Source organism: Lactuca virosa, chromosome 8 (assembly GCF_052849685.1).
Source record: "Lactuca virosa cultivar CGN04683 chromosome 8, Lactuca_virosa_CGN04683_v6, whole genome shotgun sequence".
Lineage (NCBI taxonomy): Eukaryota > Viridiplantae > Streptophyta > Magnoliopsida > Asterales > Asteraceae > Lactuca > Lactuca virosa.
In genome coordinates, this window is record NC_136433.1 from 334,669,583 (window position 1) to 334,693,677 (window position 24,095).

General features: G+C 39.0%; 1 protein-coding gene across 1 annotated transcript; it reads left to right on the forward strand.

Annotated features, from left to right (window-relative positions):
* The first annotated feature begins 921 nt into the window (after positions 1 to 921).
* LOC145133213 (small heat shock protein, chloroplastic-like) lies at positions 922 to 2,287 on the forward strand. The gene is made up of 2 exons (XM_079068149.1): positions 922 to 1,149; positions 1,701 to 2,287. Exons 1-2 carry the CDS (start codon positions 933 to 935, stop codon positions 2,189 to 2,191), a joined length of 708 nt encoding a protein of 235 aa, XP_078924275.1. The 5' UTR covers positions 922 to 932; the 3' UTR covers positions 2,192 to 2,287.
* Positions 2,288 to 24,095: the final 21,808 nt, after the last annotated feature.

Consider the following 24,095-nt stretch of genomic DNA (forward strand, 5'->3'; position numbering starts at 1 on the left):
AGAGATTTAATATTTTTTATAATATAAAGGGTATATAAATTAAAAAATGATCATTACAGTAGATTATACCTTTAAATTAGAAACTAAATAATATCTTTATGAAATATATCCTCAATACAACCGAGAAAACACGGATAAAAGTAAAACCGAGGTTGGCTCACCTCTTGCTTCACTCAATAAAACACGCATGAGAGGTAAATGGTTATGCCTAAATTGGTTTAATCACACTTTTACATATCTACCCTTCAATGGTTATCTAAAGTCCTCTGAACAATTATATCGGCCTCTAACCTAATCTCAAGCTTATCATAATTTCTTTTAACCCTCTATATTAGTAGGTAAACTTTTCAATTAATACTCGTTTTAACATGCTCAACCTTTTAATGAACTTGAATGTTAATACTTGGCTTTCTAAGAGAAAGCCATGTAATTAGGTAAACTTTTCAATTAATACTTCTTTTAATATGCTCCATCTTTTAATTAACCTGAACGTTAATACATGGCTTGTTTTTTAACCGACAAAAATATATTTTATTCATAACTCACATGACTTTCTAAAAGATGGGGAATATTACAAACCACATTCTGTTGGCCACTTTTATAATATTGGAAGAATTTATCTAATATTGAATCACACCATCGTTCTTGTAATTCCATCACTTCAAGATGGATTAATGGGCCTGTAGATAGTTTCCATAATAGGCCCAAAATTGCTGAAGGAGCACCATTTAAATTCCAGAGAACTCTAGAAAAACTCAAATAGTCAACAATAAAAAAATAATAATCGATAAATCGAGAAAGATCAGATACGTCACCATAGTCACGGACCCACTTCTCAACACTTCTAGAAATTTCTATATCCATCCTCAACTATCCTATATATACACATTACCCCTTATGCTTCTTCATCAAAGTTTCTTGACAAGAAAAGCATGGCTCAATGTCAGACTACACTCCCAGTGTTCTCTCAAAGAATCACAACCCACAGATCAAACCCTTCGTCTTCAATTTTCATCCCAATTACTCACAAAAAGAATCCTAATTTCACCATCATAAAAGCAGACGCAAGAAACGGGGATCAGTTACAGAGAACAAGCATCAAGAATCAGCAACCCATCAAGAAGAGAGTCACCCAATCCCCACCAGTTGGTAAGTTTAAGTTTAAGATTTAATTTACACAACTTTTTTCTTATATTTGTGATATGATGACGCAAGATTCTTTAATATGAAATGAAAGAACCAATCAAGATTCAAATTTTCCAACTTTTTTCTTCCATTTCTGATATGGGAATGTATAATTCTTTACATTTAAGATTAAATAACCAATCAAGATTCGATATTTTCCATCTTTTTTCTTCCAATTTCTGATATGGGTGTATACAATTCTTGAAACATGAGATTAAAGAAAAAATAAAGATTCAATCTTTCCAACTTTTTTTTTTTTTTTTCAATTTTTGATATGGGTGTGTACGTTTCTTCAATAAAACATAAAAAAAAATAACCAAGAATCAATCTTTGCAACATTTTTTCTTCCATTTCTGATATGGGTAAGTAAAGTTCTTGATATATAAGATGAAAGAATCAATCAAGATTCAAAATTTCCAAATTTTTTCTTGATTTCTGATACGGGTTTTGTATCATTTATGATTCTCCAACATGACATCGAAAAACTAACCAAGATTCAATCCTGTTGTGTGTAGGGTTATGGGATAGATTTCCGACAGCAAGAACAGTTCAGCAAATGATGGACACAATGGACAGACTAATGGAGGAGCCACTGGCATACAACGGTGGCGGAAATGGTGGTGCGTGGGGATCTCAGGGACAGGGTACAAGCAGTTACAGCAGGGGAAGGACTCCATGGGAGATCAAAGAAGGTGAAGAGGACTACAAGTTGAGATTTGATATGCCTGGAATGACGAAAGAAGATGTGAAGGTGTGGGTGGAAGAGAAGATGCTGGTTTTGAAAGCAGAAAAAGTGAAGAAAGACAACAATGGTGAAAGCAATGGGGAAGCCATTGATGAAGGGGAATGGAGCCCTAAAAGCTTTGGGAGGTATAGTTTTAGGATTGCATTGCCTGAAAATATACAGTTTGAGAAGATTAAAGCTGAGGTTAGAGATGGGGTTTTGTATGTAACGATACCTAAAGCACCTGTTTCTTCAAAGGTGTTGGATATAAGTGTTCAATGAGTAGAAAGCAAGCAATTTTCAAAAAAAAAATTTGACAGTGTAAAAGAAAATTTCGAATTCCTAAATATTTATTGATGAAAATTTTGGCTATTTAAAAACTGTTAATGGTATATTAAAAGTTTGTAGATTTCTAGATGTTGATTAGTTAAATATAAAATTGGTCCGGTTTAGTATGAGGTCGAAGTAAAACGTTATATATTCAGTATTAAGAGATTATCGGTATAAATTGTGTGCTTCTTGTTAAGTGTTCAAATTATCTTACGGACAAATATAATGAATGTTCTAAAATATGATTTTTTTTTATGGGGTGTTCGTTAGCAAATTTTTTTAACCAAAGATCTTTTAGGCCAACGGTATTAACTGTTTTTTTTTAGATCGAGGGTTCGTTATATATATATATATATATATATATATATATATATATATATATATATATATATTCATGAAAGTCATTAACCCTTATTTTCGTAACATATCCAATATTTGCATTTTAAAGTAAATTGTTCATCTATTTTCGTAACATATCCAATAGTTGTAGTAGACATTAGAACTGTCAACACAAATCGAATCAGATTGTCAACAAGATACTAATGACTTGCTTTTCGTGTCTCTACCAAACCTTGACATACTTCATGTGACACCCAGTTCAGATATTTAGTTATGCTTAGCATGTTTAAGTTTTAAGGCTTGGGTTTTGTGAGTTTTGCCTTGCCACTACACAGTGAAGTGGTCTACCATGGTGTGGTGTTTGCCACATCACCACGACGCGGTGGGTAACTCATCACGGCGCGACGCTCTATGGGCTCAAACCCTAGGTCTCAACTCATGAGCCCTATTTAAAGGATGTTGGGGCTAGGGTTTTCCCTATCCTCAACCTCCATCTCCTTTAGAGGAGTCCCCCAAAATCCACAACCCTCTCTTTAGATCTAAGCCTATTTTGGCGCATTTTTGCTCTTGAAGAAAGGAGAAGAGCCTTTGTGAGTCTTAGAGCACCCACGCAAGCCAAGTCCAAGAACCTAGAGTTCCTTTTGGACATTTGTAAGTAATAGGGCATAGCCTAGCTCGAAGCTACAAATATACCATCACCATACCGAACCATGTATATACCGAACTAGGTATATACCAAACTAGGTATATACCGAACCAAGTATATACGGACCAATGTGCAAGTACCGAACCACAGAAAATAACGACTAAGATACGAATTTACGTCACAACCGTGTCATAGTACATTAGGGCTCTAAGAAAACAATATGTATTGTGATAAGTAAGTGAGAGATCCTTTGATCAACGGGAAACAACTGTCAAAAGACTACCAACTACACACAAGTGTACCTTCGGGCATACAACCATTAATGCGACAAGATGACAAACCTGCTCGCTCGGTACAAGAAGAGGTCATAGCCTCCTAAATACCAACCATAAATAAGCAACGAAATCACTTTACAAGGTACGCAAACGAAACACACTGTTTTATTAAGTTTTACTCGATTCTCGACGTATTCTTAAAGTCTTCTCTGACTTTACCTTTGGAGCGTTGGTCCAGGAACCCCTCTCGGCCAATCAGCTTTCGAATTGTTATTGTCTCCAGGTTAACTTAATAGTGAAAGAGTCTATAACTCTCACAGTCAATGTAACGTGAACCTGGAGGCGCATCAAGTGGCGCCATCCATGGGACTCCGCAACAAATAGCTAGCTAACGAAGAAAACCCAGTTGTCGATGCGAGTCCTATCACAAGAATACAAAATCTCAAACGAAACCTCGAACAAACGCCACAAATTTCAATAGTAATAATAAAACAAGAACGTGACGTCGGAAGGCCTAGGAGAAGAAGGAGGAGAAATGATTTAAAAGAACTTAGAAGCGGAAAAAATAGAAATGGAGGAGTTTGAAGCCTTCAAGAATTTTAGATCCATGAGGAAGCGACAGATAGAAAGAAGTGAGCGGAGAGCTCAAAAAGGAGAATGAAGGGGATTTTGTTTCGATGCACACCAATCAAACAAGGGACTCAGGCGAAACGAAAGTAAAAGCCAAGGGAAATGAAGTAAGATTGAGTAGATAAGAGAATAACAAAAAAGAAGTAAGTTCGGGCCCTTCACGTCCTGAAAAAGCGAAGAAGAACTCTCAAAAAGATTGAGAGATATCACTAGAGGTAGTAAAAGGAAAACAATACCACTAGGCCTTTAAGAAATTAAGCTTTTGTTCACCCGTTACCGATGACATTAATGAAACGCCCATTCCAAAAGGGCTTAAGGACCCAATGTATGATGGAACTAGAGATCCGGATGACCATGTCTCAAATTTTCAGTGGGACATAAAAATGATTCCAATGGATCCGAAGTTGTGGAGTTTATACTTCACATGAACTTTAGATGCATTCGCAAGATATTGGTTGGAAGTTTGCCTCCTAAGAGTATATGAAGCTTCGAAGAGCTGTGTCAAAAGTTCTATAATAGTTTTATCCAACAAACAAGATTACAAAGAAATATGTTAATAGCATTCAACAAAGCCTACTTTAAGTGATTCAACGAGATCAGCCGAAAGATGCCAACAAGTGATCACCCTATGATCATAACGGCCTTTAATTACGGGCTCTTGGAGGGGGATTTATTTTGCAAATTAGTAGGAAGAGTGTGGACTAATGCAGAGACGATGATACGCAAGTTCTACTTCTTCCTAAGGCAAGAAGAAGAAAGTGAAAAGAAAGCAAGGATGGAGGGGAAAGCGGTCGCCAAAAGGTGGAAGACGAGAAGAGCGGACCAGACAACATCATGCGCCTTTATCTAATAGCAACCCTCGGTTCGGTCAAAATAAAAGATTCACACGAAGAGGAAGAAGCATGCAACATGACTGATACTAAACATACCGAAAGGAGATGTATGAAACTTACGCTCCCAGAATTTCGAATAAATAAGGCAATACTGACCGAAGACAGAAATATCTTCGAGGCCTGAACAAATACTGCGATTTCCACAAAAAGTTGGGTCATACAATGGAAGATTGTGAAACCCTGAAGTGAGAAAAAGGGAAGAACTAAACACCTAGAGAGGGAGCATAGCGTGCTCCAAAAAGGAAGAAGTACGAATATATGATGTTGAGATTGCCAGGATACGAGGAGCGGAAACTGTCAATCAATTGGTCAAGAAGCGAAAAGCGGTCAACATCGAGTTCAGTTATGACGATCCAATACCTTTCGATCACCAAGGTACTGAACCTTTAATAATTATAGGAGCAGTGGGAAGAACGTTAATACGAAGGATTTACGTGGATAACGGAAGTTCAATTAACATCATCTACGAGAATTTCTTGAAATACCTCCTGAGGGATGTTCAAAATTATATTCGACCTGCCACGTTGGCGGTGGTAGGATTCACTGGTCAGTCAGGAGGATATTGTGACAACCCGAAATTTCTATCTCGTACAGTTATTCAATTCAATCAAAGTCAGACTAGTTTCTGCTATCTTTTAGCACTGTTAAGGGTCTGTTTGAGAGTTTCTGAGCCTAGTGCAATGTATGAATGGATGCTAGGATGAGTTAGCTTGAGATCGGGAGGTTAAATTCGAAACATAAAACCACTCACAAGGTGTTCACGGCTGCAAACTAGGTTCACGGCCGTGAACCACCTCCTATATATATTGGAATGAACTCATTTTCTTCTCACTTCTCCTCCTCCTAACCGTGAACATCCCTATTCTCTCTCAAAAGGCTTCAACCGTGAACCCTCCTTAGCTCCAAAAACGTAAGTGTTTAAACCTTAAACTTGTTATACTCGAAAGATTACTAGATCCTAGCGTTGTTTCTTCATGATTCATCCCCACGTTCATGAACTTGAAGGGATCACGTCCGTGAACCCTTCATAAGGGCCGTGAACCCTTCATAGGTTCATAGGGCCGTGAACCAATCCATGGGTGGTCGTCAACCCCTTCCAAGTTTCCATTTGTGAGCCTAACACTTCATTTAGGGTGTTTCCTACAATCTTAGGTGGTTCCTATACTAGTTAAGAGTTGTAACCACTAATTGAATACACATATATGTGAATATATGCCTTATAGGATTCAACTGTGCTTCAGAACTTCAATTGTGAACTCAAGCATCCTATATCTGTCTTACCTTCCAGATCACTCACAATCAGGTGAGTTCATACCCCCGTATTTTCATAGATTTCACTGTTTTAAGGGGGGGAATACAAGTCTAACACAAAGATTTTGTGTTACAAACAAAAGATTTCAATAAACTTATCAAAATGAATTTCAATTATCATCAATTCAATTGGTTTTCAAAGATTGTGTTAAAATGACATTAAGTCACCAAAAGTATTTCAAAATATTAAATTTCTTTTAAATGTTTTATAAACTTATATTTATACCCAGAAATCATATATATATATATATATATATATATATATATATATATTAGATTTAAAAGGCTTAGGACTGATAACCCGCTTTGGTTCCTTTTCCTTGTTTGGATGTGGGATTATAAGTATCGGTTATTTGTCCGAGTGTCTTTTAAATTTTACTTATGTGTAATTGTATATGTATATAAGTATACAAGTTATTTCATTCAGTTCAAATACCCTTTGTAACAGGTTGAGCAAGGGGTTGCATTCATGAATACTCAGTATCAATTCAGAAAGTACATATAAATTATAATAGGTATAATTTATGAATCACAGAATATTAATTCATAATTCAAGTATACTAAAGTACATGGTTTTACAAGAACAAAGGGTTGATTCAAAACTAATCAAGGTTATACATCTTTCAGATACATGTTAAGAATACTATTCAAGAACATACTGTCAATCATTTATTTCTGAATGATTGGGTTTTCATAACTATTATACATGTAACGTTTATATGCTTTTTATGAGTAATTGGATACAAGTTGTTTAATTCATTTAAACAATATAGTTAAAGTCCTGACATTATAACCAGAATCTCCAGTCGGGGTTCGAAACAATGTGTGTATAGATCTATATTGGTATTGACAACCTCGCACTCAGACTGCTAGCTACAGTCAGGCATACACGCCTACGAGTGACAGTTGTTATCAACAGCTTTCAACGCCTTCAATGCGTTGGGTCAGGCCATCTAGTCTCAGTATGGTTAAAATAACTCATTAAAAAGATATTAAAAATTCGTTAATGTATAATTAACTAAACTTAAGTACATTTCCAAAGTTCTAGTTTTACAAACTACAATTTACAATAATACATTACAGTTTACAATAACAGTTGGTGGAACCAAGCACACTCACAGATACAAGTTTTACATAAAGGAATACAAATACAAAACATTGGTTTACAAACAGAACGGTTTTATAAGATTAAAACTACTTTCATATATACAGCAGAAAATATAGGGTTTTCTGGAACAGTATACATATTCAAGAAAAAGAAACATACTTTCAAACATAAATACTTATGCACTCACTCAACTTTATGTTGATACTTTCTTTTCAAATTACTTGTATTCTCAGGGAACCAGTAGACAGGTACTCCCCGAGCTTTTGAGAAGATGAAGCTATTTGAGTCTTGTCTTCTTGTGTATAACTATTTTGGTTTCAATATATACAATGATTAAAAACATTTAAATACTTATACTTTTAAAATACAGTGGTTGTATGTACTTTGATTACTATTATGCATGTGTTGTAATACTACGAATGAAGTCATCCACCCCCGGATGTTTCTGCCGTCTGGTTTGCGGGTGTGACAGATTGGTATCAGAGCAATGTTTATAGTGAACTTAGTATCAATCATAAAAGATATACAAACTATAAATACATTTGGGGCTGAGAGCTCTGACTACAAGTATACTTTTTAAAAATTTAAGTATTTTTACAAGAAGTATACTAACACTCATACCTACAAGTATAGTATCACGATCATAAGAACTTAAAAGTATTTGGATGTTGGACATTACATTCAAACCTGGACAGTTATGTAATCATATCTGGGATTAATATAGCCTGATCGACTATATTGATTTAAGATATGACCAACATGTGTTTGAGAGTGATAGTGGTGTTGCGGCATGTCTAAAACTTACAAACTATACATATACTAAAGAACTCAGAACAGAACATAAATATTAAAATACTATAGGGGTATTTTAGGCACTGTGTACTAATAAAAAACATGTGAAAACAATAGAACAATTGAGGGTAGAACTATAAATATTAAGGGTAAATTACAGTTATATATATAATTAAAGTTATATAGACTTAGAATATGTGATTTAGCTTCATTTCCTATTCCTTGTTTGGTTGTGGATTTAGGGTTGGGTCATTTAATCGAAGGTCGGTTATACCCAAGTTATATATAATTAGTATACACTTTATAGTTATAGTAATATCTAGAACAAGTCATAAAGAATACATTAATTGTTAACTGTAAGTCTCTCTCGTAGAAACTTGTATCCTTAATCTATCGTTACTAACTATATTCTATATCTCTCTTCCCTATTCTCGCTTAGATATCAATGGCTGGATTTCATTTACCCGGAGACCGTACTTTCCTGGTCAAGGACAAGATGCAGAGCCAGAAGAAAATCATGAAATTCCCTTAGATGATGATTTTGCAGAAAATTTTCCTGAAGACAATGATTCCGAATTAGAAGCCTATAATCCACCACCAGTTGTCCAGAATCCTAATCCACGACACAATTTCCAAGGTCTGACGCCTTTGTGGGCTGAGAACTTGATAGGTGGAGCCGAGAGCAAGGTCAACCCTTACCCTACAACGGAGACCGAAGCTTCTACAACATAAGTGAGGGAGGCTCAGCAGACAAAATTCTTCCTATTTTGGTTCGCCAAGTGGCTCGAAATGTTGAGCTAGGAGTGGCAGCCATTCAACAAACTTTGGAGCTTGATGCGGACACGAATGCCAATACGGATAGTATTCGCAATCTTGAACTTGCTCATAACAGAGCAATGAGAGACAATGAGGCCCTGCTACAAGAGTTAGCTGTAACTCGAGCTGAAGTCATAGAGCTTCGAGCACGCTAGACAGTGTATGAAAGACATCTGCTTGATGTGGAGCGTCAGCTAGCTGAGTTGAGGGTTCGTCCAAATGATACCTGTCGCCAGTAGGAAATGCTCTACTTATCCTTTCTTTTGGTTTAAGAAATGGATAATACTCTACTCGTTTTCTGTTCACTCTTTTTGTTATAGTTAAAGTCTGCGGATATGTTCTAGCGTTATTTTTCATGTTTTTCAGTACGACCGCGAAAATTTCATTTTCGGTAGGTCAGTATGATGTCGATGTTTTTCCCAGAATTTGGTATATTGTAGATCTGTTTAGGGTCAAATTTTCCAGACTTTATGTATTCAATATGCCAATATTATCGACATGCATTTTCATACTCTTTGAAAAATAACCACTCAATTTCATATCATCCTGTTACAAGTTGTACTTGTCATAGACTTCTATTTCGAATTCATTACAAGATTCATGTTGAACTAAATGTTTTAGTTCAGAGATATCAAAATTCATATTTACTCTGGATATCTTACCATCTTTTTATCTTTTAACTTTTATAGAAAAAGATGCTTCCTCGTAGAAATCCAAGACGTAACACTGTTAATGAAGCACCGACACCACCTCTGCCACCACCTCCTCAATTTGTCGCTGCTATGTTTCAAGCGGCGGTCACGACAGCTGTAGCAGCTGCCATGTCTCATATCAACACTCCTGGTACTAGTGGGTCGGGAGCTGGTGCACATCCTTCTAACCATGGCGAGAGTCATGGGCGCTCGCGAGAGTGCACTTATAAAGATTTTTCGAATGCCAAACCCAGGACCTTTAACGAGACTGGAGGAGTTATGGCATTAAGACAATGGATTGAGAAGACAGAAGCAATTTTCGAAATCTGCTCCTTTCCAGAGAGCAGCAAAGTCAAATTCGCTGTTTGTACCTTTTCAGATAGAGCTTTAACATGGTGGAATGGCCATGTTAAGTCACTGACTCTGGTAGTGGCTAACTCGATAAGCTGGGAGAACTTAAAAACTATGCTGATGCGGGAATACTGTTTGCGAGGAGAAATTCAAAAACTTGAACAAGAGCTCTGGGGTCTTACAATGGTTGGTTCGGACATAACAACCTATACCAATAGATTCTGTGACTTGGCAATTCTTTGTCCGGATATGGTTGCTCTGGAGAGCAAAAAGATTGAGAGATATATTTGGGGACTTTCGCCCCAAATTCAGTCAAGTGTCTTATCTTCGAGGCCTATTACCTTTGACAGCGCCAAAGAGCTGGCATAATCTCTTATTGACCACGGAGCCCGTCAAAACTCAGTGGTTGCTGCACCAGAACAACCGAAGGGAAACAACAACAACAACAACAGCAAGAAGAAAGGTTGGAACAAGAGGAAGGGAAAATCTTCACAGGAATCCTCAAAGAAGCAACAGCTAGTTGCAGTCAATGCTGCTACTGTACCTGCTATTATTCCTGCTAACCCTGCATCAGCTAAGCCTTATGCTGGTAACCTCCCCATGTGCAACAAGTACAATTTTCACCATAACGGAAATTGCCGAGAAATCCAGTGTCGTAACTGCAACAGAAAAGGGCATACTGCCCGATTCTGTAGATCACCACCCCAACCAATTAACCAAGTACCTGCCGTTGGAGTAGGTCAAGCATGCTAACAATGCGATGATGTGGGGCATTTCAAGAGAGATTGCCCAAAAGCTGGAAATGTCGGTGAAGTTGGGATAATTTTAGCTTTGGGTCACGAAGAAGCGGTGGCAGACCCTGCGGTGGTCACGGGTACGTTTCTTCTCAACAACACTTATGCATGCATTCTATTTGATTCTGGTGTTGATAAGAGCTTTGTGAGCCATAATTTCAAACACTTGCTAAATCAAAACTCCCAACCACTAAATGAAACTTTCACAATCGAAATGGCTAACGGGAAATATGAATCCACCAACGATATATACATAGGATGTACTCTTACCTTGAATAACTTTTCGTTCCCTATAGACCTTATTCCGGTCTCTATCAAAAGCTTTGACATCATAATAGGTATGGATTGGTTGTGCTCTAACCATGCTGACATCCTATGCTATGAAAGAGCCATTCGTCTGAACTTGCCAACTAATGAAACTCTTGTTATTTACGGCGACAAACCCGGAACGAACTTCCAGATCATTTCTTGCATCAAGGCACAGAAGTACCTTCGCAAAGAGTATTGTGCTTTCTTAGCTCACGTGGTAGACAAAAAGCATGAAGTGAAAGACATCACGAACATTCCTGAGGTCTGCAACTTTTCCGAAAATTTTCCCGATGATCTTCCAGGAGTGCCTCCCGAACGACAAGTCGAATTCAGAATCGACTAAATCCCTGGGGCTACCCCTGTAGCCAAATCCCCCTATCGTCTTGCACCTTATGAAATGCAGGAATTATCCAGCCAGCTTAACGAACTCCTTAGCAAATGTTTCATAAGACCAAGCTTCTCACCCTGGGGAGCACCGGTTTTGTTCGTGAAGAAGAAGCATGGATCATTCTGTATGTGCATAGACTACCGTAAGCTAAATAAACTTACCATCAAGAATCGATATCCTCTACCTCACATTGACGATATGTTCGACCAACTTCAAGGTGTGAGCTACTTCTCAAAAATAGACTTAAGATCCGGGTATCATCAGTTACGAATTTTGGAGGATGACATTCCCAAAAGCGCGTTCAGAACTCGTTATGGTCATTACGAGTTTGTAGTGATGCCCTTCGAATTGACAAATGCACCTGCTGTGTTCATGGATCTAATGAATAGAGTGTGTCGTCCATTCCTGGACAAATTCGTCATAGTCTTCATTGATGACATCCTTATCTACTCAAGAAGTGAAGAAGAACATGGTCAACATCTTTGTCAAGTATTGCAAACTCTTAGATCAGAGAAACTCTATGCGAAGTTCTCAAAGTGTGAATTTTGGATCAAGAAAGTTGATTTCCTAGGTCACGTGGTCAGTTTAGAAGGAATACACGTCGACCCTTCCAAAATTAAGGCAATTGAGAACTGGTCAGCACCCAAAACACCTACAGAAATCTGTCAATTCTTAGGTCTTGCTGGCTACTATCGCAGATTCATCCAGAATTTCTCCCGAATAGCCAAGCCTCTTACCACCCTGACGCAAAAGGGTGTAACTTTTAGCTGGGGAGAAAAGCAAGAAACAGCATTCCAAATGCTGAAGCGAGCTCTGTGTAGTGCACCAATCATGTCTCTTCCTGAAGGGACAGAGGATTTCATAGTGTACTGTGATGCTTCTACTCAAGGGCTTGGATGTGTTCTTATGCAAAGAGGAAAGGTTATATCCTATGCCTCAAGACAGCTAAATACACATGAATTCAATTATACAACACATGACCTTAAGCTAGGAGCAGTGGTATTTGCTCTGAAGATCTGGAGACATTACTTATATGGTACGAAATGCACAATATTCACGGACCATAAAAGTCTCCAACATATCTTCGATCAGAAAGAGCTGAACATGAGACAACGATGGTGGGTGGAGCTACTGAACGACTACGATTGTGAAATTCTTTATCACCCTAGTAAAGCTAACGTATTAGCTGATGCCCTTAGCAGAAAAGAATAGTCGGGACGCCGAGTAAAGTCGTTGACCATGACAATCCATTACCATCTGTCCACATAGATCAGAGAGGCTCAACTCGAGGCCTTAAAACCTGAAAACGTGGATGGTGAAACCTTGAGAGGAATGGATAAAAACATCAAAGTCAGGGATGATGGAGTCTATTGTTTCATGAACCGGATCTGGACACCAAAGTTCAGTGGTTACAGAGACGTGGTTATGAATGAAGCACACAAAACCCGATGCTCCATTCATCTAGGTTCAGACAAGATTTACCTGGACCTCAAGAAACTGTACTGGTGGCCTAACATGAAGGCCGAAATCGCTACCTTTGTAGGCAAGTGCCTTACTTGTGCCAAAGTCAAGGTGGAATACCAGAAACCTTCAGGTTTATTGCAACAACCTGAAATCCCTGAATGGAAGTGGGAGCGGATTACAATGGATTTCATAACTAAGTTACCCAAGACATCGGGTGGTTATGATACTATTTGGGTAATCGTCGATAGATTAACCAAATCTACACACTTCTTGCCAATCAAAGAGACCGACAAGATGGAGAAGCTAACAAGAACTTACGTCAAGGAAATCGTTAGACTGCATGGAGTGCCAATATTTATTATTTCAGATTGAGATAGTAGATTCACTTCTCGTTTCTGGCAGTCTTTACAAAAATCTTTGGGAACTAGGCTGGACATGAGTACAGCCTACCATCCACAAACCGACAGACAAAGTGAGAGGACGATTCAAATTCTAGAAGATGTGTTGCGAGCTTGCATGATAGACTTTGGAAAGGCATGGGATACTCATTTACCGCTTGTCGAATTCTATTACAACAACAATTATCACACAAGCACAAAGGCTGCTCCATTTGAAGCCCTCTATGGCCGAAAGTGCAGGTCCCCTCTGTGCTGGGCTGAAGTGGGTGACATACAGTTAGCTAAAGGAAGAGTTCCTGACAACACTCTCACCGGTCTGGAAATCATTTGGGAAACGGCAGAGAAGATCGTTCAAATCCGTGAACGATTGAAAGCCTCTAGAGACCGACAGAAAAGCTACGCTGACAAGAGAAGGAAACCTTTAGAATTCCAGGTTGGTGACCGTGTTCTATTGAAGGTCTCACCCTGGAAGGGCTTGATACGCTTTGGAAAGCATGACAAGCTGAATCCAAGGTACATAGGACCATTCGAGATTCTTGCTAGAATCGGTCCAGTAGCTTACAAACTCCGACTACCTCAAAAACTAAGTAACATAAATCCTGTTTTCCACGTCTCGAACTTGAAAAAGTGACTGACCAACGAGAATCTTGTAATCCCACTCGACGAAATTGAGATCAACGAGAGCCTCAACTTCGTGGAAGAACCAGTAGAGATCATGGACCGAGAGGTCAAGCAAACGAAGCAAATTCGTATCCCTATAGTGAAGGTTCGCTGGAATGCCAAGCGAGGACCTTAATTCACTTGGGAGCGTGAGGATCAAATGAAACTGAAATATCCTCATCTTTTTACTTAGTTACTTGTAATTGCTTAATTGCTTAAAACTCTAATTTCGGGACGAAATTCTCTCTAACGGGGGGATGATATGACAACCCGAAATTTCTATCTTGTACAGTCATTCAATTCAATCAAAGTCAGACTAGTTTTTGCTATCTTTTAGCACTATTAAGCGTCTGTTTGAGAGTTTCTGAGCCTAGTGTGATGTATGAATGGATGCTAGGATGAGTTAGCTTGAGATCGGGAGGTTAAATTCGAAACAGAAAACCACTCACAAGGTGTTCACGGCCGAAAACTAGGTTCACGGCTGTGAACCACCTCCTATATATATTGGAATGAACTCATTTTCTTCTCACTTCTCCTCCTCCTAACCGTGAACATCCTTATTCTCTCTTAAAAAGCTTCAACCGTGAACCCTCCAAAGCTCCAAAAACATAAGTGTTTCAACCTTAAACTTGTTATACTCGAAAGATTACTAGATCCTAGCCTTGTTTCTTCATGATTCATCACCACCTTCATGAACTTGAAGGGATCACGACCGTGAACCCTTCATAAGGGCCGTGAACCCTTCATAGGTTCATTGGGGTGTGAACAACTCATGAGGTCGTGAACTCCTTAAGGCCGCAAACCCATCCATGGGTGGCCGTAAACCCCTTCCAAGTTTCCATTTGTGAGCCTAACACTTCATTTAGGGTGTTTCCTACAATCTTAGGTGGTTCCTATACTAGTTAAGAGTTGTAACCACTAATTGATACACATATATGTGAATATATGCCTTATAGGATCCAACTGTGCTTTGGAACTTCAATTGTGAACTCAAGCATCCTATATCTGTCTTACCTTCCAGATCACTCACAATCAGATGAGTTCATACCCCCGTATTTTCAAAGATTTCACTATTTTAAGGGGGGGGGGGGGGAATACAAGTCTAACACAAATATTTTGTGTTACAAACAAAAGATTTCAATAAACTTATCAAAATGAATTTCAATTATCATCAATTCAATTGGTTTTCAAAGATTGTGTTAAAATGACATTAAGTCACCAAAAGTATTTCAAAATATTAAATTTTTTTTAAATGTTTTATAAGCTTATATTTTTCCCCAGAAATCATATATATATATATATATATATATATATATATATATATATATATATATATATATATATATATATATATATATATATATATTTATTTATTTATTTATATAAATAAGATTTAAAAGGCTTAGGACTGATAACCCGCTTTGGTTCCTTTTCCTTGTTTGGATGTGGGATTATAAGTATCGGTTATTTGTCCGAGTGTCATTTAAATTTTACTTATGTATAATTGTATATGTATATAAGTATAAAAGTTATTTCATTCAGTTCAAATACCCTTTGTAACATGTTGAGCAAGGGGTTGCATTCATGAATACTCGATATCAATTCAGACAGTACATATAAATTATAATAGGTATAATTTATGAATCACAGAACATTAATTCAAAATTCAAGTATACTAAAGTACACTGTTTTACAAGAACAAAGGTTTGATTCAAAACTAATCAAGGTTATACATCTTTCAGATACATGTTAAGAATACTATTCAAGAACATACTGTCAATCATTTATTTCTGAATGCCTGGGTTTTCATAATTATTATACATGTAATGTTTATATGCTTTTTATGAGTCATTGGATACAGGTTGTTTAATTCATTTAAACAATATAGTTAAAGTCCTGACATTATAACCAGAATCTCCAGCCGGGGATCGAAACAATGTCTGTATAGATCTATATTGGGATTGACAACCCCACTCTCAGACTGCTAGCTATAGTCAGGCATAGATGCCTACGAGTGACAGTTGTTATCAATAACTTTCAACGCCTTCAATGCGTTGGGTCAGGCCATCTAGTCTTAGTATGGTTATAATGACTCATTAAAAAGATATTAAAAATACGTTAATGAATAATTAACTAAACTTAAGTACATTTCCAAAGTACTAGTTTTACAAACTACAATTTACAGTAATACATTACAGTTTACAATAACAGTTGGTGGAACCAGGCACACTCACAGATACAAGTTTTACATAAAGGAATACAAATACAAAACATTGGTTTACAAACAGAACGATTTTATGAGATTAAAACTACTTTCATATATACAGCAGAAAATATAGGATTTTCTGGAACAGTATACATATTCAAGAAACATAAACATACTTTCAATCATAAATACTTATGCACTCACTCAAATTTATGTTGATACTCTCTTTTCAAATTACTTGTATTCTCAGGGAACTAGTAGACAGGTACTCCCCGAGCTTTTGAGAAGATGGAGCTATTTGAGTCTTGTCTTCTTATGTATAACTATTTTGGTTTCAATATATATATACAATGATAAAACACATGTAAATACATATACTTTTTAAATACAGTGGTTGTTTGTACTTTGATTACTATTATGCATGTGTTCTGATACTACAAATGAAGTCATCCACCCCCAGACGTTTCCGCCGTCTGGTTTGGGGGTGTGACAGATTCGTATCAGAGCAATGTTTATAGTGAACTCAGTATATCAATCCATAAAAGATATACAAACTATAAATACATTTGGGGTTGAGAGTTCTGAATACAAGTATACTTTTTAAAAATTTAAGTATTTTTACAAGAAGTATACTAACACTCATACCTACAAGTACAGTATCACTGTCATAAGAACTTAAAAGTATTTGGATGTTGGACATTACAGTCGAACCTGGACAGTATGTAATCATATCTGGGATTAATATAGCCCGATCAACTATATTGATTTGAGATATGACCAACATGTGTATGGAGTGATAGTGGTGTTGCGGCATGTCTAAAACTTACCAACTATACATATACTGAAGAACTCCAGAACAGAACATAAATATTAAAATACTATAGGGGTATTTTAGGCACTATGTACTAATAACAAACATGTGAAAACAATAGAATAATTGAGGGTAGAACTATAAACACTAAGGGTATATTACAGTTATATATATAATTAAAGTTATATAGACTTAGAATATGTGATTTAGCTTCATTTCCCGTTCCTTGTTTGGTTGTGGATTTAGAGCCGGGTCATTTAATCGAAGGTCGGTTATACCCAAGTTATATATAATTAGTATACACTTTATAGTTATAGTAATACCTAGAACAAGTCATAAAGAATACATTACTTGTTAACTGTAAGTCTCTCTCGTAGAAACTTGTATCCTTAATCTATCGTTACTAACTATATTCTATATCTCTCTTCCGTGTTCTCGCTTAGATATCAATGGTTGGATTTCATTTACCCGAAGACCCGTACTTTACCGGTCAAGGACAAGATGCAGAGCCAGAAGAAAATCATGAAATTCCCTTAGATGATGATTTTGCGGAAAATTTTCCTAAAGACAATGATTCCGAATCAGAAGCCTATAATCCACCACCAGTTGTCTAGAATCCTAATCCACGATAAAATTTCCAAGGTCCGACGCCTTCGTGGGCTGAGAACTTGAATAGGTGGAGCCGAGAGCAAGGTCAACCCTTACCCTACAATGGAGATCGAAGCTTCTACAACATAAGTGAGGGAGGCTCTACAGACAGAATTCTTCCTATTTTGGTTCGCCGAGTGGCTCGAAATGTTGAGCTTGGAGTGGCAGCCATTCAACAAACTGTGGAGCTTGATGCGGACACGAATGCCAATACGGATAGTATTCGCAATCTTGAACTTGCTCATAACAGAGTAATGAGAGACAATGAGGCCCTGCTGCAAGAGTTAGCTGTAACTCGAGCTGAAGTCATAGAGCTTCGAGCACGCTAGACAGTGTATGAAAGACATCTGCTTGATGTGGAGCGTCAGCTGGCTGAGTTGAGGGTTCATCCAAATGATACCCGTCGCCAGTAGGAAATGCTGTACTTATCCTTTCTTTTGGTTTAAGAAATGGATAATACTCTACTCGTTTTCTGTTCACTCTTTTGGGTTATAGTTAAAGTCTGCGGATATGTTCTAGCGTTATTTTTCATGTTTTTCAGTACGACCGCGAAAATTTCATTTTCGGTAGGTCAGTATGATGTAGATGTTTTTCCCAGAATTTGGTATATTGTAGACCTGTTTAGGGTCAAATTTTCCAGACTTTATGTATTCAATATGCCAATATTATCGACATGCATTTTCATACTCTTTGAAAAATAACCACTCAATTTCATATCATCCTGTTACAAGTTGTACTTGTCATAGACTTCTATTTCGAATTCATTACAAGATTCATGTTGAACTAAATGTTTTAGTTCAGAGATATCAAAATTCATATTCACTCTTGATATCTTACCATCTTTTTATCTTTTAACTTTTATAGAAAAAGATGCCTCCTCGTAGAAATCCAAGATGTAACACTGTTAAAGATGGGTTTATGTTCTACTCCATAACCCATGGGGGTTAGATCGTAACTCAAATGAGGTCCCTTGTCAATAAAAATGTAACTTTATGAGTTATTTTGGTCGATACAAGTGTTAGGTTCCTTGTTATGGTTCTTTTTGAGTTTTGGGCCTTATTAAGTCATGCATGGGTGTAAAGTTGACAACTTTATGTGTTAAGTCACTTTCTAGAATCAGATATGAGAGTTTGGCTTGTTGGCTTAATCAAATAAGTGCTTAATGGGTTGGATTGGTAATCTAGGGAGTACGCTGGGCGTACCTAGCTAGTACGTTGCGTGTACTGGCCTCGGAAGGAGTACGCTAATCGTACGAGTTGAGTACGCCCCGCGTACTCAGCATACTAACTTTTGGGTTGACTTCCTCAGGTTTGGGCCATATTGGGCCTTGGTTTTGGGCCAAGTAAGACAAGGGTCAAATGGTCATTTACCTTGGGTATTGTACAAGTAATCTAGATTGTTGAGTATGGGTCGGGATCCAATTATTGATTGGATATTATTTGATGATGATAGCGCGGGGATTTTTCGGACCAACAGACTGATATTTTATTTGAGAGATTCTGCAGCTTGAGGTGGGTTTCCTCACTGTGTTTAGCGGGTCTAAGGTATGAATGCCGACCCATGTTTTATTATGATTAGGATGCTAGTTGTATGCGTGACTCTTGCATGTGTTATGTGTTTATATGTATACCGGGCGGGGCCTGATGATTATATTGTATGTTATTTATCTTTATATTATATGTTATTTATCTTTGTGATTTTTATGCATGTGTTTGTATGTTGTATGTATATCGGGCGGGGCCCGACGCCAAGCGGGGCCTACTGACTGACAATTATGTTCCAAGCAAGGCTCGATGTCGGGCGGGGCCCAATATGTGTTTGATATGTATGGTATGTGGTATTTTGGGGAACTTACTAAGCTTTGTGCTTACAGTTTTCAGTTTATGTTTCAGGTACTAATGGTTCGAAGGGGAAGAGACCGGGATGATTGCAATGCACACACCATGTTGTTCTGCATTTTTATATTACTCTTATGTAATTGGATGTTTTGATGCATTGTGATTCAATATGGTTCCTATGATGTTGTTTTGGATAATAGTTTTATTAATTTAAAAATCGAAATTTTTAGTCTTAATTTTTGGGACGTTACAAGTTGGTATCAGAGCCTTAGTTTGTGGGATTCGGGCATACTCTCGGATGTGTCTGAACTCAAACTGAGGGTTTGGTAGATTTTTCCAAAAGAAATGTTTTATGAAAAGGTTTTCTAATAAAAAAAAGGGGTGTGGTGCATGCAAACGACCGAGCTCAAGTAAGTCTTCCCAAAATACCCATACATGTTTTATGATATGCTTTGATTTGTGAATTTGTGAATCGCATGCTAGTTAGGGCTAAGGATCTGCTCAGATTTTGCATGATAGAATGCTAGGAGAGATGACTTTATATGCCTATTGTATGAGCTTGTAGACTTGCATGCTAGTACTGATCAGTTAGTGATAGGATGACCTATTTAGGTTATGCTTGTTCCAATTACTCGATTTTCGAATGCTGCTTGCTTTGTGCTTTTAGGAATTCCTAGTAGCTTCAACTAACTAAGCGAATATACTAAGTTACATATGGCTGAGACTATGTAATTTTAGAAGGTTAGGTTTTAACTCTATTGTGCAGCTCTTGTTTGAGTCTAACTGTTATAGTGTGAGACCTTTCATTCGAAGAATTTTCTGGTGTCGAGGACATGTAACTGTATTTGTGATCTAGTTGGAGGATGTTAGAGGGAGTTCCTTCTGCAGCTGATGGCGGGGAGTAGTGTAGTGGTTGCCCTAGGAAAACCTAGGAAGAGATTTAGTGTTGGGATCCTTGTCTTGTTGAGGATTGTATGTATAGATAAGGAGTGACTTGGAGGATTCAAAGCGATCCTTGAGGAAAATACGAATAGATGTTGAAGGTAGTATGGGCCCATACTACTGGACGCAGAGGATTCGTACTCGAGTCAAGGAGAGTTGCAATGATACCAGGAAGCTTGTATTATTGAGACTCCTCGATATATATTGATGCATGTTATGATGGTTTGTATGGTCTATTTTTAGTATGGTGACTCTTCAAGGAAGACCGGTTAGTGGTTCTGGTGCGGGTGGGGGTTTAGGCTCGGTTCTGGAGCCGGGCAGTTGAGCAGACTCCTGTGATATTTGGTATGGTCAATGAGGGCATTCTGGAGGTTTTGGATGATCGTTTGAGCGTTTTTCGGTATGAGATGGTGGCATTGATGGGAGCTTGCAATCTGACTTTCCCTGAGTTCCAGGCATGTGGAGCCCCAGAGTTCTTCGGGAAGAAGGAACCTATCGTGAGCAGATGTTGGTTAGCAGATGTCACTAACGTATTTTGCACTAGCAGTTGTCGTGATGGGGCAAAGGTCAGACTTTCTTCGTGTCTTCTGAAGGAAAGAGCCCAAGACCGGTGGGAGGAAGTAGGACATGCCTTGGGAGGCGAGGTAATTTAATCCATGACTTGGGAAGATTTTGTGACTAGATTTCGAGTATATTTTGCATCGGGGATTGAGGTACAGCAGTTGGCGAGGGAGTTCCAGGATTTTCGCCAGACTAATGAGACAGTGGCTGAGATTACTGCGATGTTCCGGGAGAGGGTATTTTTAGTTCTGCAGTATGTGGTGGATGAGGAGATGAAGAAGGCGAAATGCCAGGAGATGTTGAGGAGTCATATTCGACAGTTTATGAGTCGATCCAGTTGCAAGACACTGGATGATATGATATCGAGGGCTAGGGAGCGAGAGATTGATCTGGAGATGGAGAGGAAGAGGAATTCGGATCAGGTTCAGAGTTTAGAGGGTCCGGGAAAGAGGCCTAAGGTTTTTGATTCTAGATCGAGAGGCCAGCAGGACCGGAGCCGCTGTGGCAAGTGTGGCAAGACGCACGATGGGGCATGCAGGGTGGGTGGTTCTGGTTGCTTCAAGTGTGGCCGGACGGGTCATATTAGCAGGGATTATACTGCTATTACCACCACCACCCAGGTATTTGATCTGATTTGCTTCCATTGCAATCAGAGGGGCCATAAGAAGGCCAATTGTCCGAGTTTGGCAGCAGGACCAAAGGTAGCACCCGCCCCAGCGACTCTACGGATTACTGACAGCCGCCAGGGCAAGGCGGATGCACCTGTGGTAAGGAGTAGGGCCTTTCAGCTGACAGCCGAGGAGGCTCGCGCAACACCTGATGTGGTGATGGGTATGTATCTTACCCTTATCTCTTTATTTATATTGATTTTCCTACTTATATTTGTGTGTTTTATTTTAGGATCGTTCCTCGTGAACGGTATCTCTGCTTTGATATTGTTTGATTTAGGGGTTACCCGATCTTTTGTATCGCTTGCGCTTAGCAAGAGGTTTGTTGGAGCTCCGGGGGAGCTGGATCATCCTTTAGAGGTTGAGATTGTGTATGATTGATCTGTCCGGGTATCGAGGGTTCATCAGGGTTGTGTTCTTGAGATGTTTAGCCAGTAATATCCGAATGATTTAGTCCCCATTCCTTTGCACGGGAACAAGGTTATCGTAGGGATGGACTGGTTCAGCACCAATGGGGCGGTGATTGATTGCGAACATCAGTTGGTACGTATTTGGACCCCAAGTGGGGGAGAGTTAGTGGTTCAGGGAGAGAGTGCACAACATGGGTCGATTCTATATTTAGCAGCTAGGTTCAGACGTTATCTTCATCAGGATTGTTCCGGATACGTCACCTATGTTATGGATACCCGAGATAAGGGTAAGGTGACTGTGGATGATGTGTTGGTTTTACAGGAGTACCCGGATGTATTTCCATAGGATTTGCATGGGGTGTCTTCGGAGAGGCAGGTAGAATTTAGGATTGACTTAGTTCCGGGTGCAGCTCCGATAGCCAAAGCACCATATCTGTTAGCTCCTCCAGAGATGCCGGAGTTGTCTACAAAGCTGCTGGAGCTGTTAGACAAAGGGTTTATTTGACTGAGCAGTTCACCATGGGGAGCATCGATCCTATTTGTAAAGAAGAAGGATGGTTCTCATCGGATGTGTATTGACTATCGGGAGCTGAATAAGCTAATGGTGAAGAACCGTTATCCACACCTGAGGATTGATGATTTGTTTTACCAACTTCTGGGTGCATCTTGGTTTTCCGGGACTGATCTTCATTCGGGTTATCATCAAACGAGGGTCAGAGAGGGGTGTGCAGAAGACGGCCTTTCTGACTCGTTATGGTCATTATGAGTTCATGGTGATGCCCTTCGGGCTCACCAATGCTCCATCCGTGTTCATGGACCTCATGAACCGCGTATACAGGCCAATGTTGGATCGGTCTGTGATTGTGTTTATTGATGACATTCTGGTCAATTCCAACACTCTGGAGCCGCATGAGGAGCACTTGAGGGAGGTGTTGGATACCTTGAGGAGGGAGAGACTTTATGCGAAATTCTATAAGTGTGAGTTCTGGTTGCACGAGGAGCATTTTTTGGGGCACCTTGTCAACCAGAACGATATTCTAGTCGATTCGTCCAAGGTCGAGGCGATGATGAGCTGGGAGGTTCGGAGGTCTCCATATGAGATTCGGAGTTTCCTTGGGTTGGTAGGTTACTATCGGAGGTTCATTTAGGATTTCTCCAAGATAACGGTTCCTATGATTCGGTTAACAAAGAAGACGATCACTTTTTGCTGGGGCCTGAGCAGCAGGTAACCTTTGAGGCCCTGAGACAGAGACCGTGTGAGGCGCCAATTTTGACCCTGCCGGAGGGTGTTGAGGATTTCATGGTTTATTGTGATTCGTTGATCACAAGTTTGGGTGCGGTTCTGATGCAGAGGGGTCGCGTGATTGCTTACGCTTCAAGGCAACTGAAGCCTCGTGAGGTGAATTATCCGACACATGATTTAAAGTCGGGGGCAATAGTTTTCGCACTCAAGATTTGGCGACATTACCTCTATCGGGTCCGCTGTACTATTTATACGGATCAGAAGAGCCTGAAGTATCTAATGTATCAGCTGAATCTGAACATGGGGCAGTATCGATGGTTGGATGTGGTGAAGGATTATGATTGTGAGATCCTTTACCATCTGGGGAAGGCAAATGTGGTGGCCGATGCTCTTAGCCGCAAGGCGGTTGCGACTCGGATCAGGGATATTTATATGAGGATGATTGTGATTACTCCATTCTTAGAGCAGATTCGTGAGGCTCAGGTTGAGGCTATGAAGGAAGAGCACCGAAGGAGTGAGCGCATTGTGGGTCAGGTGGCTTCCTTCGATTTTGAGAGCCGAGGGTTATTAACTCTCCATCGGAGAGTGTGGGTTCTTTATTGGGGTGGTGCGCGTCAGGTTCTAATGGAGGAGGCACACAAATCGAGATTCTCCATTCATCCT